Source organism: Amblyomma mixtum, chromosome 2 (genome assembly GCF_055824585.1).
Source record: "Amblyomma mixtum isolate Tamu chromosome 2, ASM5582458v1, whole genome shotgun sequence".
NCBI classification, from domain to species: Eukaryota; Metazoa; Arthropoda; class Arachnida; order Ixodida; family Ixodidae; genus Amblyomma; species Amblyomma mixtum.
This window is the reverse complement of record NC_143013.1, coordinates 282530442-282544722: the sequence shown is the minus strand read 5'-3', so window position 1 is coordinate 282544722 and position 14281 is coordinate 282530442. Positions and strand designations below refer to the sequence as shown.

The window sequence follows — 14281 nt, the reverse complement described above, 5'->3', positions numbered from 1 at the left end:
AGATACATGAAGCGTTGAAGCGGCGGCGCGCCGCCGCGCATCCCTCGACGCGAATGCAAATGTGATCAACAAGTGGCAAACACCAACTGTGCAAGGAGGTCTGTGAGAACAGCGACGCTGACCATTCTGTTCAAATCAGGAAAGTTTCACTTCGACATTTAGCACGCGCGCTTAAGTATCTGTAAAGATTTGCGTGCTCGAATGCATGCCGTCGCGTACCTTTCGACGCCTGCTCAGCCGCGGACACCAGCGGCTGCGGTTTTCTTCGACAAATTCGCTTCAGCGAGGGAGCGCAGGCATTCCGATCCAAGATTCGGCTGTGTTCTCTAAAAAAAGCGACATTTCAAGTCTAACGAAGCGTTTATTTTCACGACAATAACATTTCCGTGCCAAAAACACGGCGTAGCTCGACGGCCATGGCGGCCATGTTGGCGGCGGCAGGCAGAGGACCGGAAGAGCGGGCTTTCTGCGCTGCTATTGGCTCGCTTCAGCCGCCGCTTCCGGTCTCACCGGACGCCGCGCGTCAAAATCTAGCCGGTCCTGATCGGCGGCGGCGGGCGTTTTTCTCGACGCCGGGCGTCAAATCTGCGCCGTCGGGCGAAAATCGACGAATCGCCGCGGTAAAAACGCTCCATGGATTCCGGCCTTTCGCATACGGCTAGCCCTCACCTCCTTCTCATCACCCCACGTACCTATAAGCGCGATTCAGGCGTCCACTGACCCAGGGAGCCAGTTATGCGCACTTTCTTTCCTTAAAATGATCCAAGTGGAAACCGTTCTCGACGCCAACGCCAATGAACAACGCCGACGGCCTATGGCTTCAGCGCCGCGTTTCTGGCACAACGTTGTCAATGCCTGGAGCCCACATCTCTATCTCATTACCACACGTACCTTATAAGCGCGATTCAGGCGCCCACTGTCCCAGGGAGCCAGTTCAATGGCCAGTTATGCGCATTTCCTTTCCTTACAATGATCGGAGTGTAAAACGTTGTCAACGCCAACGCTAATGAACACAACGAACGCCAAAGGCCTATAGCTTCAGCGCCGCGTTTGTGGCACAAGGTTGTCAATGCCAACGCACGCAGCGCACATCTGTCACTGCCGCCAAGTAGCTTAAAGCACTATTGAGGTGTACACTGTTCCAAGAGGGCAGTTATGCGCCTTCCCTCTGGTTCAGGTGTCCACCGAGATGTGTGAAACAGATAGTGCGAGGTGTCCACTGTTCCAAGAGGGCAGTTATGCGTCTTCCCTCTGGTTCAGGTATCCACCGAGATTGTGAGACAGATAGTGCGTCATTTCCTTTCCTCAAAAACCAATTTACCCATTTTTCCCTCTGCTTTCCAAGCTCCCGCTCCTTTGTTTTCGCAGCTTAAAGCGCGACTAAGGTGTCCACTGCTGGTTACAACAGACAACGGCGGCGGCGACGCCGCGAAACGCAGAAACGGGCACCAAAGCGCTGGGCTCTAATCTCGACTGAGGAGCGACTATTGCTAGTTGAACTACAGTGTAGTTGAACTTTTCCCAATGTCCCGCCTGGACGACGTGACAAGGAGGAGTAGGAATAGACTTTATTAGTCTTTTCTTTCGTCGTTAGCCCATTTTCGCCTCAGGTGGCCTCATCTTCGATGTCGACTTGTACTTGTTTGTCCTCACTGCGTATGATCTTTTCTCAGCTATCAGCTAATGGATATGGCAGGAGCTTTCTAGGGGGTGGATTTCCCTCGCATCCCCAGAGAATATGGTAATCATCTGTGGTTACGTTTTTCTCACAAATTTGGCAAATAGGATTAACTTCAACTTTTGTAATTAAGGCCAATTGATATGGGCTCATAAGACTTTTTGTCTGAGCTCTTCGAAGAGCCGTGGCTTGTGCCTTGGTAAGCTCTTGGTGTGGGCGTGGGCAAAAGCGTCTGTTTTCCATATATATGTTTGTAACCTCGTTGTATGTGGTGGGTGGCTCCACCGGCGGCTCATTCGTGTAAACGGTCCGGTTGGTTAGCCCTCCAGCATGTTCGTCCGCCTTCTCGTTTCCTGAGCAGCCGGAGTGGGCCGGCACTCATACAAGGTTGATGGTGGATGGAGGTGTGTATTTTTTGGGTAGGGGCGCGGTGAGTTTACCCACTCTGCCTCTTTGATAGCCGGGGATAGCGTATTTACATGCATGCATACATACATACATACATACAGGAATTTTATTGCAAGATATAATATACAGTACATAGTGTGTGCCCGCAGAAGCGCAAGCGCTTGTGGGCGGGCCACGGCAGTCACAACAGCATGCGGTCAATACAAACGCTGAAAGTGCACAATTTACAATCCAAAAAGAAGAATAAGAGAAAAAAAATAGCAATAACCCAAAGCCGAAATATTACATATAGTCAGTCAACAAATTTAGCGATTGATAATTATGTAAAGCAAAAAAAATCTGTAGTCAATAAATGGAACACAAATTTCAAAAACAAGATAGAAATTACAAAGCAACTCAGTATTTCCTTTCTTTGAAACTTTCAAACCACGCTTTCAGTCCAGATTTCACAGCCCTCAAAGAATCACAACCAAACACCTTTGCAGGCAGTTTGTTAAAATGGTAGGGTATATAGAACTGTTGTGTCCTTTTACCATAATTTTAGTCACTAATGGCTGTCTTCCTGCGGTGATTCTTAATAGCCAGTGTTATGTCTGCCTCCTTTGCGACTTTGTTGGAGGGGGCATGAATTGTCGCTACTTCGATAATTTTGAAACGAGGCGTGATCACACAGACCGTTTGCCTGCCAGGGCCTTGCTTGGCCGCGTCCACATGCACGGCACAGAGTTCATCCGCACACTATTTGTATATGGCCTTTGCCCGGGCAATTCGTCTGTCGTCATGTCGTCCCGGTAGCATGTTTTTGGCTAAAGTTTTGACCTTGAGCTTCAGGCGACTACCTTCGGGAAGGACTGTGAGCTCAGTTGCCGCGCCAACGGGCCGAAGGCCAAGCTCGCCTCAATTAGCTCGTAGAACGTATTATGGACCCCAAGTTCTAGTAGCTTGTTGTTGCTGGCAAAACTGGGTATACCCAGTGCTGCCTTGTAAGCACCACGAATGACGCTATCAGTTGCCTCCTTGTCCTTTTGCTGAATGAGATAATACGGAAATGAGTATCCGATTTTGCTTAAGAGAAATGCTTGTGTGAGCCTACAGAGGTAGGGCTTCTCTTATAGTGATTCGCCAGGGAATTCGTTCTTCTGGACAAAAGGAACGGCCAGAAAGAAGACGTGTCCAGCAGGTGCATCAGGAGAGAACGGGACATTTCTTTTCCGATTAAATTAAAGTGCAGTAATCATTCTGAAATGCAACTTATATTGAATAAACATGGAAAAACAAAGTTATTTGGCAGCGGTGGGATTCGAACCCACGCCCCCGAAGAGACTGGTGCCTTAAACCAGCGCCTTAGACCGCTCGGCCACGCTACCTTTTTTTTTTCTTCTTTCATGGTATTTATTTACATGGTTTTGTATACAAAGCATATATATACATGTGTGTGTGTGTATATACACACACAAAAACAACTATTTACAGAGCACCTAGGTAGGCGCTACGTGGCAGAAACATAATAGTAACATATTATAACTAAAAGGCCGGTAAAGATATACAGCGCATCAGGAGAGGAAACCAATCCGGTACAAAGTCCGATTTTTTGTAAATGTCCGTTACCTGCAGCAACATTCGGCTAAAGTGAATTCTGGGCGAAACAACAGGTTCAACGTTGCGATCTTGCATGCGCGTTTTCCAAAGACTATGAAGTCCAATCAGAAGAATCATATCATAAGGATTCGAGTCAGGTTGGGAAACAACAAGGTAGCGCACACTGTAGGAATTTAGGAGGAAATATTTCTGTAGCGTCCTTTGCAACACATCCCAAAACAAAATCGCGTCTTTGCAGTCTATAAAACAAATTTAAACAAATAAACAAATATTTATTATAAATTATAAATTATAAACATAAATTATAATTATAAATTATAAATATAAATTATAAACAAATATAAAAGTACGAGAGGTGTAGACAGTGCTGCGTTTTTCATCGGTAGCGTGGCCGAGCTTGTTTCAGGCACATTGCTTGTGCAATGTGCCTGAAACAAGCTCGGCCACGCTACCGATGAAAAACGCAGCACTGTCTACACCTCTCGTACTTTTCGCCAATAACGTTATAGAACAGTATTCAGTCACCAGGGAATTTGTACACCTGTGCGAAAGAAATGGCCAGAAAAAAAGGGGACAAGTGTCCAGGAGGCGTTAACTGCGTCAGTAGAGAATACGACATTTTGTTTACGATTCAATTAAACAGCAGTAATCACGCTGAACTGCAACCTTCGTTGAATAAGCTGAGGAAACAAAAATTCTGGCAGCGGTGGGATTCGAACCCACGCCCCCGAGGAGACTGGTGCCTTAAACCAGCGCCTTAGACCGCTCGGCCACGCTACCGATGAAAAACGCAGAACTGTCGACACCTCTCGTTCTTTTTCTCCAATAACGTCATAGAACAGTATTAAGTCGCCAGGGAATTTGTACTTGTGTGCAAAAGAAATGGCCAGAAAAAAGGGGACAAGTGTCCAGGAGGCGTTAACTGCGTCAGTAGAGAATACGACATTTTGTTTACGATTCAATTAAACAGCAGTAATCACGCTGAACTGCAACCTTCGTTGAATAAGCTGAGGAAACAAAAATTCTGGCAGCGGTGGGATTCGAACCCACGCCCCCGAGGAGACTGGTGCCTTAAACCAGCGCCTTAGACCGCTCGGCCACGCTACCGATGAAAAACGCAGAACTGTCGACACCTCTCGTTCTTTTTCTCCAATAACGTCATAGAACAGTATTAAGTCGCCAGGGAATTTGTACTTGTGTGCAAAAGAAATGGCCAGAAAAAAGGGGACAAGTGTCCAGGAGGCGTTAACTGCGTCAGTAGAGAATACGACATTTTGTTTACGATTCAATTAAACAGCAGTAATCACGCTGAACTGCAACCTTCGTTGAATAAGCTGAGGAAACAAAAATTCTGGCAGCGGTGGGATTCGAACCCACGCCTCCGAGGAGACTGGTGCCTTAAACCAGCGCCTTAGACCGCTCGGCCACGCTACCGATGAAAAACGCAGAACTGTCGACACCTCTCGTTCTTTTTCTCCAATAACGTCATAGAACAGTATTAAGTCGCCAGGGAATTTGTACTTGTGTGCAAAAGAAATGGCCAGAAAAAAGGGGACAAGTGTCCAGGAGGCGTTAACTGCGTCAGCAGAGAATACGACATTTTGTTTACGATTCAATTAAACAGCAGTAATGACGCTGAACTGCAACCTTCGTTGAATAAGCTGAGGAAACAAAAATTCTGGCAGCGGTGGGATTCGAACCCACGCCCCCGAAGAGACTGGTGCCTTAAACCAGCGCCTTAGACCGCTCGGCCACGCTATTTTTTTTTTTTTTCTTTATTGCCGATTTTGACGTACAAATCAAGAGGTTACAAGAAATAAAACATGGCGGCCACACTTCGGCCGACACGACTTTAAAATTTTTGAGCGACATTAATCCATCTAGTACAGTTATCCATTGTGGTGGATCAGGCAGTGCGTTGTACACATTTCTTAAGCGCACAACGCTCTCAATGAAATGTTCGCGAACCGGGCGAACAACCAAGTCAGCGTGTTCAAACTGCATTCGTGTTTTCCACACCGCGTGGAGGCCCAGGACCATAATGAGGTCATAAGGTATTTCCTCTGAGGGATTCACAGGCAAGAAACGTATGCCGTACGGATCCAGGGGTAACTGTTTTTTTAAAGTTCTTTGGAGTACATCCCAATGAAAGATCGGGTCCCAGCAGTCTAGAAATACGTGTTCTATTGTTTCGGGTTTCTTGCATAAAAAGCAGTCAGTGTTCCAGGGAATGAAGAGTCCTTTATCGTGAAGCCAGGTCTTAACTGGGAGGGTGTTTGTATGTAACTTGAAAAAGAACGATTTGGCGGACGGTAGTATAGGCATTTTCTTCACTCTTTTTAGGACGTCCTGTCCTGGGCCACCGCGATGTGGAGAACGGTACAAAGGTACAGGGAGCATGACATCTACAAGGTCTCTGTAGAGTTTTTTCTTTGTAACGGTTGACAGGTACTGCTGGGAAAAACGTACATTCAACAGCCTATACGATAAAACAACTTCATGCAGGTATCCAGTCACCCTTCCGCACATATTTTGCACAGACGAGACTACGAATCCAGGCAGAAGTCTATACAGTCTTACTTGTATAACTGTGCGCAGGAAGATATCATTCTGATCCCGTAAAAAAACAAAGCGTGCCACAATTTGTCGCAGAAACAAGTGAGCCAGGCCAAGACCTCCTTTCTTTACAGGCAAAAACAAATTCGTTCGACTGGACCGCTCCCAAGTCGAGGCCCAAATAAAAATAGCAAAAACCCGGTGCATTTTTTGAATGCTCATCCTCGCCGCACACAACACATTCATGACGTACCAGATTTTTGATATCAAAAAAAGGTTGCAGACAGTGGCTCTAGAAAACATCGACAGTTGCTTGCCTTGCCACCCGTTCGCCTTTTCTTTAGCCATCAAGGCTTGATCCCTCCAGTACGGTTCAGGGTCGCGATAATTTCCGAGAGGCACACCAAGGTACTGCGTTCGCACCATTGACCAGGTGAGCCGACAAAAGGCTTCTGGTGTGTCCACCCAATCGCCATGCCAGAAGCCATGACTTTTATCCCAGTTTATCTGGGCTCCAGTCGCATCACAAAACTTTTCGACGACATTAGTTGCCTCTCTAATGCTATCTTTGCTGGCGCAGAACACCGCGATGTCATCCGCGTACGCCAGAATTTTGACTTCGGCAGCCTGTAGTCTGTAACCTGTTATGCGCGCATTATGTTCCATCGCCAGACAGAGTGGCTCAAGATAAGCGGCAAACAGCAGTGGTGAAAGGGGGCATCCCTGCCTCACCGACGAGAGCACGCACAAGCTATCAGTGAGCTCACCGTTAACAATAATACGCGTTGTACATTTTTTGTACGCCATCGTGACGCCTTCCGTAATCACACTGCCCACATTTGTGTGTTCAAGTATGCAGAGCAATGCCTCGTGCGAGACACGGTCGAAGGCTTTTGCCAGGTCAAGCTGCATCATCGCGACGTGATCGCCCAGCACGTCGCAACACTCGAGCACGCTTCGAGCCACGTGCACATTCGTCGCGATAGTGCGGCCTTTAATGCCACAAGTCTGGTGTGGTCCAACCAACTTCTTAATAACACCTTGCAGTCGCTTTGCTAGAACTTTGGTGAATATTTTATAGTCGACGTTAGCAAGAGTTATTGGGCGATATGAGCCTGGCAACAAACGTTTCTGAGCATCATCACTCTTCGGGATTAGCACGATATGCGAGGTTGTGAAGGACAAGGGTAGTCTTTTCTGGTCATACGCTTCGCTAACAACGTGATAAAGAACTTGGGCAACCTCAGACCGGAAGGTTTTATAGAAAATGGCCCCTAAGCCATCCGGCCCAGGTGCTTTCCCGACTGCCAGCTCATTTATTGCGCATTCTATCTCACTTGGTGTGATTGGTTGTTCTAGCTGTGTCCTTACTTCTTCGTCAAGCTTTGGCATCAACGGAAGGAATTCTTTTTGGAAACAATCTTTAAGGTCCCGTGGATGGCTTAGAATTTCTTTAAAGTGCTCGGCAATCGCATGCTTAATTTCATTTCTGTTAGACGTGACGTTTTCACCTATAGCTAGTTGGCGGATTTCTTTTTGACATGCGTATCTTTTTTCATCTGAGAGAGCCCGCTTGGTTGGCATTTCTCCCGCCCACAGCTTCTCGGACCTTGATCTCACTACTGCCGCCTTGTACTTCTCCGAATCTATCCGTTCAAGTTCAGTTTTCACTTCCTTTATTCCTCTAACACACAGACCAGGTTCGACATTCTCCATACTAACAAAAAACTGCAGTTGCTGGCGAAGCTTTGTCTCTGCTTCTTTCTGATTGCGTCGAATGACACTACTTCTTTCAATAGCCATTGTTTTTACTTTCTGCTTAAAATCTTCCCAACGAATGGCGTAACTTTCTGGCTCGCTTGCAGTCAAATTTTTCAGTTCTTTCGTTACAGCGTCGACAAAAGCTTCGTCATCCAACAGCTGCGCATTCATTTTCCACAAGTCCCAGCTAAAGATTCGTTTCCTCTGCGTCTTTCCAAAGGCGGCCGTTACCAAGCAGTGATCGCTGTATGCGATGGGTTTCACTTCGTACTCGCTACACATTGGTATCAATTCGGCAGAGACATATAATCTGTCTAACCTTGCATGGCTGTCTTGCTGGAAGTGTGTAAACTGCGGACGAGTACCGCTGGCGAAAACGCTACCAATGTCTTCAAGGTCATATTCGTGCACAAGTGTATTAAGAAATTCTGCACTCTTGTCACGAACACGCGAATGTTTTGCGCGGTCATCAACATTGCAAACACAGTTAAAATCGCCTAGCAGTATTATCACTTTCTGACAGTTTAGGTACGCCTCAAGCCTTTCAAAGAATGCCCGCCGTTCCATGTCAATATTCGGCGCGTATACACAGATGACGCGACACTCCAATTCGCCAAAGACGATATCAGCGATTAAGAGGCGTCCACTGTCACATGAAAATACTGACTGCACGCAGATTCCAAAGTTGTTGCGTATGAATATGGCGCAACCACCTGATCCACCAATCGCGTGAGAAATACACACATCGAAATGAGCACGAAAATTGGACACCATTCGGTCGGTGAGCTCCTGGCTCTCAATTTTTGTCTCTTGGATTCCCACTATATGTAAGTCATTATCTAAGAGAAGGCGACTAAGCTGACATTGTCGTCGTCTTGCTCCAAGGCCCCGTACGTTTAACGTCGCTACCCGTAGCGCTCTTTCGATATTAACCGCCATGGTTACACGGTAGAATGGTGCCCATTACAATAGCCCAAGGGTCTGTGGTCATGATACTGTGGCGATAAGCGCGTCGAAGGCCAGGAAAAAAAAAGAAACTCTAACCAACAAAAAAGGACAGTCCAAGTAAACTTGGCACCTCTTTCCAAGCCCGAACACGAAAAACGAACCGCTCATGATGAGGGCCATGGCGTTTACGGAAACCCCTCCCAACCCACCTTAGCTGGACAAACTAAATTTACGGGGGCGGTTTACCCGCCTGCCGCGAATCGACCGGAATGTTCGGTCGCGGCTTCAAGGTAGACCTCCGCATACCTGGGGCTTTGGTGGGTGGCTCGTCTCCGCCCCCGCCGTCCTCCTTCGTCCCAACGCTAAGGGTCTTGTCGTGTGGTCGTTTCCCCGCCAGCAGGCTGGCTGAAGCGCTAAGGATGTCCATAACCTCGGGTTCTGAGGTGCTGGGAGCCGCTTCATAATCAACTGAGGTTTTCAGCTCGGCGCTCACAGCTGTCGAAGAATCCTGCGAAGGCGGTTGATGCTGCTCTGCAGTAACCGCTTCGGTTCCGGGTTGCTCCTGCTGCGGCAGTGGAATCACCGTATTTTCGGCTACCTCCGTTCTTGCACTTGCCACCGATGCTGCATCCTCCATGTCCGCCTCGTCCATGAGCAGGTTTGAGGCGTCGTCGGTGGTTGTCAGTCCTGTTACGCTGGCATACGTCCGCTCGCACTGGCTGCTCTCATGACCGAAGCGTCGGCACGCACTGCACTTGGGGATGCGGCAGTCGCGACGAATGTGGCCCGTGCCACGGCACCGAAGGCAGAGCGGAGCCCTACCTGGCACGACCACGAGGGCCAACTCTCCGGCGACGCTCACCTGGTGCGGCAGGTCGTCCAACTTTACGCCCGGCTTCAACTTCAAGGTGACCAGTCTGGTAGTTGAGCCCTTATCTGCTAGGCCATGCACCCGCCACCGCTCTCGGCCGACGTCTGTGACCTTCCCGTACGGCTCGAAGGCAAACCGTACGTCGTCGTCGGGCACGCTGTGTAGCAACCAATGCACTTTCATGCGAACGTCCTGGTTGGCCGGATCAATTACGATACAGCGGCACTTTTTCACCAGCAGCTCACCCATGCCGACAATCTTTTTCACCGCATCTTCGTCCTTGAAAGTCACCGCCCACACATGGCTCATGCGGTAGGCTCCGAGGGCAATCACTTCCGGCAGGAGCGATAACTCGGCGAGCGCATCGCGAAAATCTTCTGCCCGATACGGGCGGGCCCTAACATCACAGTGTAGAAAAACGGTGTTCAAAACAAAACGCCCTGTTGGCAAACTAGGCAAAACAACTTGGTACTCATTGTCTGAAGCAATATTCCTGTTACCGCGGCCCTGCTGGGCCGCTGAAGCCGCTCCTACGGAGCCCATGACACACACGTCCGTCACGCTCGGTGGCCGGAAATGGAATCCCCGCTCGGCCACGCTACCGATAAAAACGCAGGACTGTCTACACCTCTCGTTCTTTTTCTCCAATAACGTCATAGAACAGTATTAAGTCGCCAGGGAATTTGTACTTGTGTGCAAAAGAAATGGCCAGAAAAAAGGGGAGAAGTGTCCAGGAGGCGTTAACTGCGTCAGCAGAGAATACGACATTTTGTTTACGATTCACTTAAACAGCAGTAATCACGCTGAACTGCAACTTTCGGTGAATAAGCTGAGAAAACAAAATTCTGGCAGCGGTGGGATTCGAACCCACGCCCCCGAAGAGACTGGTGCCTTAAACCAGCGCCTTAGACCGCTCGGCCACGCTACCGATAAAAGACACGAAACTATCTACATCACTTCTTGCAAATAGCGCAATAGAACAGTACGCATTAAGCCGCCAGGGAATATGTACTTCTGGACAAAAGGAGCGGCCAGAAAAAAGACGTGTCAAGCAAGTATATCAGTAGAGAATGCGACATTTCGTTTCCGATTGAATTAAACCGCAGTAACGAGTCTGAAATGCAACTTTGAATAAACTTGGAAAAACAAAAGATTCTGGCAGCGGTGGGATTCGAACCCACGCCCCCGAAGAGACTGGTGCCTTAAACCAGCGCTATAGTGCCTAGAATATTCTAGGCACTATACCAGCGCCTTAGACCGCTCGGCCACGCTACTTTTTTTTTTTTTTTCTTTATTACCGGTATCATGACGCTCAATATACTGACAAAACACACCAGCCTGGCTTCGGTTGGCGGAATACAGTCAAAATTTCTTCAGACACACCATTCCATCAAATACATTAATCCACTCAGGGGGTTCGGGTAACGCCTGATAGACTTCTCTCATGTAGACCATATGCTGAATGAAATTTTCGCGTACAGACCGAACATTAACATCTGCATGGCGGACTGCCATTCTGGTTTGCCACAGACTGTGGAGGCCCAGTAGCATGAACATATCAAAGGGAATGCCTTCATCACACTTGACTGGGAGAAACCGGATCCCGTATGGCGTTATTGGAAGTTGTTTCTTTAGAGTTCGCTGCAGTATGTCCCAATGGAATATAGGGTCCCAACAGTCAATAAAAACGTGTTCAATAGTTTCTGGTTTTTTGCAGAGTAAGCAGTTAATTGTCCAGGGTACAAATATCCCTTTCTGATCTAGCCATGCTTTTACGGGTAGTGTGTTCGTGTGCAGCTTAAAGAAAAAGGATTTGACTGAAGGTCTTACGGGCATTTTTTTAACCCGTTTTAAAACGTCCTTTCCTGGGCCCCCACAGTAAACAGACCTGTACATTGGTGTCGGCAGTAGATTTTCAATTAAGTCTGCATACAGTTGCTTTTTTGTAACAGAGCAGAGGTAATCCATTGAAAACCTTGAATGCAACATGCGGAGGGAAACGACAATTTCATGGAAGTAACCAGTCACACGGCGACATCTTATATCACTTGTAGTCACAATAAATTCAGGAAGCGCTTTCGCAAGTCGAACTTGTATTACTGTGCGCAAGAAACTGTCGCTTTGATCGCGCAGATAAAAGAAACGTGACACAATCTGCCTAATAAACAAATGAGAAAGACCCAGGCCTCCATCGCGGACTGAGCGGAAAAGGTTGGTACGACTCACCCTCTCCCAAGTTGAGCCCCATATGAACAGAGCAAAAACCCGATGCATTTTCTGCACATTTGCGCGGGTCATACACAGCACTTGCAACACATACCAAACTTTGGCTATCAAGAACAAATTGCAAGCAGAGGCACGCGCAAACATTGAAAGGCCGCGACCCTGCCAGTTTCCCGTCTTTTCCTTCATTCTCTCCGTTGCATCACTCCAGTACCTTGCGGGTTCCTGATAGTGCTCGAATGGCACACCAAGATACGTCGTAGGTGTGCCTGTCCATGTCGTACAAGCAAACCTTTCTGGCTTGATGTCCCAGTTACCGTGCCATATACCAACACTTTTTTCCCAGTTTATCTCTGAGCCCGTCAGCTTACAGAAAGCCTTAGCGAGGTTGACCACTTCCAACACACTCTCGCGATCTTGACAGAATACGGCTATGTCATCAGCATACGCCAACAGTTTTACCTCAGTAGAATGCATTCTGAAACCTCGTATTGCTGTTTTATGAATTACTGCTAAACAAAAGGGTTCGACATATATAGCAAACAGGAGAGGAGACAGTGGACATCCCTGTCTTACTGAAGATTGCACTGGAACCCTTTCCGTTAGTGACTTATTTATTATGAGCTGGGTACAACAATCGCGATAGGCCATCATTACACCTTCTAAAATTGTGCTGCCTACATTTGCATGCTTCAATATGCAGAAAAGGACCTCGTGTGACACCCTGTGAAAAGCTTTCGCCAAATCGAGTTGCAACATGGCAACTTGGCCGTCCATGTCGTCGCAGCATTCTAACACATTTCTGGCTACGTGAGTGTTCGTGAAGATTGTTCGACCTTTGATGCCGCATGTTTGATGCGGCCCAACTAAGTGCTTGATCACACCTTGCACCCGCTTCGCGAGCACTTTCATAAACACTTTGTAATCGGTGTTCGTAAGGCTGATAGGCCTGTATGAACCTACTGACAGCAGCTTGTCACGATCATCCGTCTTAGGAATCAAGACGATATGAGCAGCTCTGAAGGACGGTGGCACCCGCCTTGTTTTATACGCCTCATTGATAACGCGATGCAACACATATGCTAGTTGATGGGCGAACGCTTTGTAAAATGTGGCTCCTAAGCCATCTGGTCCAGGGGACTTTCCTGCCGGCAGTTCGCCGATAGCGGCCTCGATTTCGCGGACACTTATCTCTTCCTCAAGACTGTCCCTGACGTCATCTGCTATCTTTGGCATACCAGTCATGAATTCTGTGATGAAAGTCTCGCTGACACGAGTAACGTTGCTAAACAACTCGCGATAATATTCCACGAACGCCTGCTCTATCTTTTTCTGCTCACCCGTCACCTCGTTCTTATTGCGGATCTGTTTGATTTCATTTTTTGATGCATACCTTTTCTCGTCAGTAAGAGTGCGTTTATTCGGTGCTTCCCCAAGCCATAATCGTTCACCTCGTGCACGAATCATAGCTGCCTTATATCTTTCATTGTCTATCACCTCAAGTTCACTTTTGGTTATTCTTATTTCGTCTGCCACTTTTTCAGGCTCCAAACTCACAGCGTTTAACAAGTATTCTAGCTGGCGCTGCAGAGCTTTCTCATTCTTCATCTCATTTCGACGCTTGATGCTTGCTCTTTCAATCGCTGCCATCTTTACTTCATTTTTAAGTTGTTCCCAGGCAGCCGAGTAATTTTCGGGCTCATCATTCACTAGCCGCCCTAATTTTCCTTCAACTCCTTTAACAAAGGGTTCATCATTGAGCAGTTTAGCATTCAACTTCCACAGGTGCCAGTTAAATCGTGGCTGCTTTTGCTTATTGCCAATGACGAAACTTACGAGGCTGTGATCAGAGAATGAAACAGGTATAACATTGTAGCTATTGCAGTGGGGGATTAGAGCTAGGGACACGTAAACTCTGTCAAGCCTTGCTTGACTACCCTGCTGGGCGTGAGTGAATTGTGGCCGCCCGCCGCTTGTTATAGTGTGTCCTACATCCTCCAAGTTATAGTCATCCACCAAGGACCTAAGTAAGTCGGCGCTTCGATCATGTACGTAGGCCACTTTCGATCTATCCTCCGAAAAGCAAACACAATTAAAGTCTCCCGGCAGAATAACATTTCTTTCACAAGGCAGATACTGATTAAGTTGTTCAAAGAAAATACATCTCTCATTGACATTGTTGGGGGCATAGACACAAACCAAACGCCACTTTTCCCCCGTCAACGAAAAGTCCAAGA

General features: G+C 47.6%; 2 protein-coding genes and 6 non-coding genes across 8 annotated transcripts; all 8 read right to left on the bottom strand.

The window, feature by feature from the left end:
* Positions 1-3371: 3371 nt before the first annotated feature.
* Positions 3372-3453, bottom strand: TRNAL-AAG (transfer RNA leucine (anticodon AAG)). The gene has a single exon. It is a non-coding gene; the product is annotated as a tRNA-Leu (tRNA).
* A 930-nt stretch (positions 3454-4383) lies between these two features.
* Positions 4384-4465, bottom strand: TRNAL-AAG (transfer RNA leucine (anticodon AAG)). Its single transcript has one exon. It is a non-coding gene; the product is annotated as a tRNA-Leu (tRNA).
* A 245-nt stretch (positions 4466-4710) lies between these two features.
* TRNAL-AAG (transfer RNA leucine (anticodon AAG)) lies at positions 4711-4792 on the bottom strand. The gene has a single exon. It is a non-coding gene; the product is annotated as a tRNA-Leu (tRNA).
* Positions 4793-5037: 245 nt separating this feature from the next.
* Positions 5038-5119, bottom strand: TRNAL-AAG (transfer RNA leucine (anticodon AAG)). Its single transcript has one exon. It is a non-coding gene; the product is annotated as a tRNA-Leu (tRNA).
* Positions 5120-5364: 245 nt separating this feature from the next.
* On the bottom strand, positions 5365-5446 carry TRNAL-AAG (transfer RNA leucine (anticodon AAG)). Its single transcript has one exon. It is a non-coding gene; the product is annotated as a tRNA-Leu (tRNA).
* Positions 5447-9179: 3733 nt separating this feature from the next.
* On the bottom strand, positions 9180-10387 carry LOC149364224 (uncharacterized). Its single transcript, XM_089570053.1, has one exon. The coding sequence runs from the start codon at positions 10362-10364 to the stop codon at positions 9180-9182; it is 1185 nt and encodes a 394-aa protein (XP_089426179.1). The 5' UTR covers positions 10365-10387.
* Positions 10388-10667: 280 nt separating this feature from the next.
* On the bottom strand, positions 10668-10749 carry TRNAL-AAG (transfer RNA leucine (anticodon AAG)). Its single transcript has one exon. It is a non-coding gene; the product is annotated as a tRNA-Leu (tRNA).
* Positions 10750-11183: 434 nt separating this feature from the next.
* Positions 11184-12599, bottom strand: LOC149364222 (uncharacterized). The gene has a single exon (XM_089570054.1). It carries the CDS (start codon positions 12519-12521, stop codon positions 11184-11186), a length of 1338 nt encoding a protein of 445 aa, XP_089426180.1. The 5' UTR covers positions 12522-12599.
* Positions 12600-14281: the final 1682 nt, after the last annotated feature.

What these genes read in the sequence shown, in the direction of transcription:
- LOC149364222 (XM_089570054.1), bottom strand. Translation starts at nt 12,521, where the DNA reads ATGCATTCTACTGAGGTAAAACTGTTGGCGTATGCTGATGACATAGCC.
- LOC149364224 (XM_089570053.1), bottom strand. Translation starts at nt 10,364, where the DNA reads ATGGGCTCCGTAGGAGCGGCTTCAGCGGCCCAGCAGGGCCGCGGTAAC.